At 40.8% G+C, this 5,000-nt stretch overlaps 1 protein-coding gene across 1 annotated transcript in view; it reads right to left on the reverse strand.

The window, feature by feature from the left end:
- LOC144973573 (uncharacterized) overlaps positions 1 to 5,000 on the reverse strand; it is a 431,961-nt gene that overhangs the window by 159,641 nt on the left and 267,320 nt on the right. The window contains exon 8 of the mRNA XM_078916195.1: positions 691 to 799. Coding sequence (XP_078772321.1) covers positions 691 to 799 — 109 coding nt within the window. The remainder of the gene's footprint in view (positions 1 to 690; positions 800 to 5,000) is intronic.

The following is a 5,000-nucleotide window of genomic DNA, read 5'->3' on the forward strand; positions in this document are numbered from 1 at the left end:
AACAAAAACAAAAACAATCTGAAACCTTAATGTGCTAAGAAGATCCAATACTTTTCAAAAAGAACAACAAAAAAACCTCACAAAAACTGGAGCTTTTATAAAGAGCAATATCCATAAAACATGCTCAAAGCGCTTAAGAAATTATCCCTAACCAACAGCAACACATAACGTATAGAACGAGACATGACGCCTGTTACAACTCTGTTGACGGCCAGATGCTCATTTTACACCCGAGTACGGTGAGAGAATGTAGGTAAAGAGACTTTTCCGAGGAATCGACTATTTGAACAAATTCCCCTTTGTCTGTTTTATTCTTGGATGCTTTAATTGTGATTCTAAAACTTTTTACTGTCCCATATTCTTCCTTTTTACTGGCGCTGATATGACCTTAATGTGTTGCAAGCGCTGTAAAACCCTTAAAAACATAAACATATGCGCCGAGCGAAGCTCGAACCCAGGACCTTCCGATCCGAAAGCGAGTATTATCATACCACTAAACCACATAGCCGCACAGGTTGAGAATCATACTGAAATCGGAAAAAAAAACACTACAGCAGCACTAACATCAACCGCAGCAGCACCACCATCCCCACCACCGACACATCAACAGCAGCACCACCACCGCCACATCAACAGAAGCAAAACTATCCTCCCTCCACCCCAACCACCGCTTTGACCAGTCATTCCTACCTTTGAGCATCTGTTTGAGTTCCTTCATCCCATGACTGCCTGTAAATTTACTGACGATGTCAAGGGCCGTTTGGTCGTAGGAATCAGGCTTGTTCACATCCACGCCACACTAGAAGATGGAGAAAAGAGAAGCAACAATATTAGTATGTACCTATGTGTGAGTTGTATTCCAAACTTTTTTAAAAACTGTGATCAAATGTCCTTAAATATTATTAAATTGTAGTTTAAGCAATAGAATCAGAAAGAGGCAGTTACGGTTTCTGGGACATGTGTGGAGAAGAGACGCACTATGAAGTGATGTCGCCCCCAAAGGAGACACGAAAGACGTGCCGGGGAGAGAGACCTCAAACAGAGAGGTCTATCTGTCCTTCGAGGTGGCCACAAGAATAGCGGCTGACAGGACCGGATGGAGATCTCTTGCATCGCCTCAAGTGGCAGCCGGCACGGGGAGGATTGAGTGAGTGAGAGTGTTGAATTGGGCATGGAACATCTTGTAAAGCGCTTTGAGAACATTTCAGTGGAGACAGAGGGTCTCACATGTTCTCCTTCGACTCATCCCCAGACTGACTGGAAAACTATTTCTTTTAAAGTAAAAAAACGAAACAAAACAAAACAACAACAACAACAACAACAACAACAACAACAACAACAACAACCACACAACCCAAATGGGGCAGCGCGTGGTTCCGGGGTACGGTCTTTGCTTCTATCCGAAAAAGTCACCTTGACCTAGCTCAGTTTGCGGCGCTGCCCTGCGGCTGACGTCTGGGGTTATTCACATCTTCCTTTGGAATAGAACCAACCTACAGACAAATTTCCCATATGGGATAAATAAAGGGAATTTTATTTTTATTCTATTTATTTAAAACAAAAACCAATTCATTCATCACCCTACATGACAAACATCACGTAACCCAAGAGACACTTCCAATGTTTTCATTCAGGATTCTATCTATAACTTTGACCCACAACCTCCAACATTTTCTTTATAATTTAACCCTTCAACAGCGGAATTGACTTTCTTTCACCCAATATTTTTCTACTACCTTCATTCATTTACTTTAATTATTCATAGTTTTTTTTTCTTCCTTCTTTCATTCTTTTAAAAAAAAATTATAACTTTGTGGCGTTCAATAGTGTTTAGTGGATTTATCCCTAAATTATCTGGCCACTTCCTATATTGTTTACTTTCCGGTTGACTACTTCCGATTGGAGTAACAGTCACTTCGTCTATTTATTATTAAACTTATAATCTCGTCTTTCAATTGTCGTTGGCATTCTTTTATATTTAACTTAGTAAGATCGCAACATCCTCACATCTTACAACTTCATCGTTTATAGCTTGCATCAAGAGAGCAGTGACAGCGTTTGGGTTTCGTTCAATTAAGTGGAAGACAAATTTAATTTAATTAAATTGAGCTTTTATATAGCGCAATATCCACTAAACGTGCTCAAAGCGCTTTACAAGGGGTCCCTGGTCAACAGCAACATTTAACATTAGGACGGGACATGACGCCTGTTAGGCGATTTTACAATTTTTCGGACAAAGACAACGCTGTTAACGGCCAGGTACTCATTTTACACCTGAGTACGGTGAGATAATGTGAGTAAAGAGTCTTTTCCAAGGACTCAACTATGCGCCGAGCGCGAGGCACGAACCCAGGACCTTCCGATCCGAAAGCGAGTGTCATACCACTAGACCACATAGCCGCACAAATTATAGTAAAATCTAACCCCGTGTGTAAGGATTCAAAAAAAAAAAAAAAAAGAAGAGATAAGCTATGACAAGTGAAAATACACCTCTATCTAAACGAGATAAGACTAGAGTTAAAACCGTGCGTTTCAAAACACTTCTATTTATTACCAAATATTATTTCCAATACAGACAAACAAGCATACACAAATATAAACACGCAAGCGTTCAATCATTACACACGCGAGCGCGCGTACGAGTTCCGTCTCTCGTCCTCTCCCTCCATCTCTTTTTGCTATCTTAGTAATTTAAGATCAAAATCATAATCCATGAATTATCACGTGATAATTTAACCACAAAATAATATATTTTCAATAACAATTGCATCAATAGGGAATGAGATTAGCGGAAGAGTAGCGTCCCTTGATTGGACGTCACCCATAGTCTGTGACGTCACCGGCGGAAAAGTTATAAGAGAGAGAACGTCATGTTGGTTGTGCGCATGCGTCTCTCGTCCTCGAACCAGAGAGAGAGAGAGAGAGAGAGAAAGAGAGAGAGAGAGAGAGAGAGAGAGAGAGGCCAACAAGATTTCTATGTAAATCAAATCAAATCGTTCTTCGCGACATCAATAGCCCACCTTTGAACTCCACACCCAATAACCTTTAATAACTCTTTGAATGCCCCTTCCCCTCCCTCCCTCCCCTGTTTCTCTCTTCCTCTTACTCAAACTTAACCATAACCCCCCCCCCCCCCACACACACACACACACTCACCCACCCCCACACCTGTTTGTTTCTCATGTTTTATCGTCGCCGATAACTGTACACTACTGATAGACACACGATAAAAGACAAGAAATACATAGTATGCGCTTGGCGAAGAAGCTCGCAACATTGCCATCCGGAGGTATAACGGACCAACACACAAAACTATATGTATAACGGTGAACGTTTATAGTCTGGTTAATACAGTTTAGCGAGAATTACTCATAAACGCGGATGGCAAAAAGCAATAACAAAGACCTCAGTGACGTCAACTTCATACAATCTATAGGACTGACTGAGAGTAAATAAAAACGAGAGTGAGCAAAGATAACCTGAGCAAAACGGGACCAATCGTTTCGAAACGTTAAAACGTCCGGATGAATACGAGTCTTATGTTAAATTGTAAAATTATACTCTTCAACAGTCGAAACGTCACTTCCCTCGAAATGACGCATGGTAACGTAGTAACACTGGCTCTAAACTATCGGGACAATAGCGGACGCCCGTATGAAATATTTCCCCGGCGAGCATAAAAGCGTATCCAGAGAAAAAAAACCCATAAATTTCATCATATTTTGACTTTTACACATTCTGATCACAAGGCATATGAAAAGTTCTAGCCAGCTTGATGAATAACAAGTATCGATTTTCTTTGTTTAGAACCAAGATGGCACGCCCAGACTACTAAATCCAATTATATAATTTATTCCGGGGGAAGCCTGGCTCACCGGCACGGTCTTTGCTTCCTACCCGAAAGGTACCGAGTTCGATCACCCCCACCCTGCGCTATGCATAATGTGTGGCCTTGAGCAAGTCACTTCATCTCGCCCTATCTCAAATAAGTTTTCAGCCGTCTGTCTGAATTTACGGTAATTTTGTTTGTTTGTTTGAGTGATTGGGTTTTGTTTTGTTTATTTTTGTTTATTTTTTTTGGGGGGGGGGGGTTGTTTGTTTATTGTTTTTGTTTTTTTGTTTTTTATTTTGCTTTTGTTTTTGGCCTAAGAAGGGTCCAATACATTTTCTAGGTTTTCTAAAATCTTTTTGTAAAGGTAAAATTCAGTCTTTCGTTCATGACATTTTGTCAGTCTGTCTGTACCTCTGGCAGTTTTTGGTTTGTTTTCAGTTTAGCCGGCCTGGAATCGGAATTGGAACACGTTGTGGGGATCTTTGGAAGAACACTCGGGATTAGTAGTAGTATCGTTCGGCTACACTTCTATGTTCAAGGTATCAATCCAGGTTCGGAAGTCATCATCACATTTGTTGATGTTTTCGGGACTGGCCGATAAATAAACAGGCGCGGGCCATTGGGATGAACGGGGATGGGGAAAACTGTCAATATATTAAATGTCGAATAAACATCCCTCCCCCCCCCCCCCCCCCAAAAAAAAAAAAGAGGTGATGGGGGGTGGAGGAGTTGTGTTTATTAAATTAAATGTCAAATAAACACCCCCCACCCCCCAAAAAAGAGGTGATTTGTGATTGGGGGGGGGGGGGGGGGGGGAGAGATGTGTTTATGGATATAAATTGCGTGAATTTGTTTTTGTTATCGTGATCCTCACTTCTGTCCCAATTCTGTTCCTCAATAAATAAACACACCAGAACACAAGAGCGTGAAGTTATTCGTTTATTTACTCCGTCTTTACACAGTTCTAGTTCTTTCCGTGTTGTGTGTTTGTGTTTGATTGTTTAAATTTTACGCAAACATCCGTGGGCGCGTTCCCCAAATCCACGCGAATTATTTATAAACTTTTAATCATCACTTGACACGGAGAGAGACTAGAGATTACTCATGGTGTGAGATCATAATAATAATGGTGGACATCCTAGAAATTATCTTCTTTTTTTGTTGTATC

This window comes from Berghia stephanieae, chromosome 5 (genome assembly GCF_034508935.2).
Source record: "Berghia stephanieae isolate SIO BIC M18660-M18661 chromosome 5, UCSD_Bste_1.3, whole genome shotgun sequence".
Classification (NCBI taxonomy): domain Eukaryota; kingdom Metazoa; phylum Mollusca; class Gastropoda; order Nudibranchia; family Aeolidiidae; genus Berghia; species Berghia stephanieae.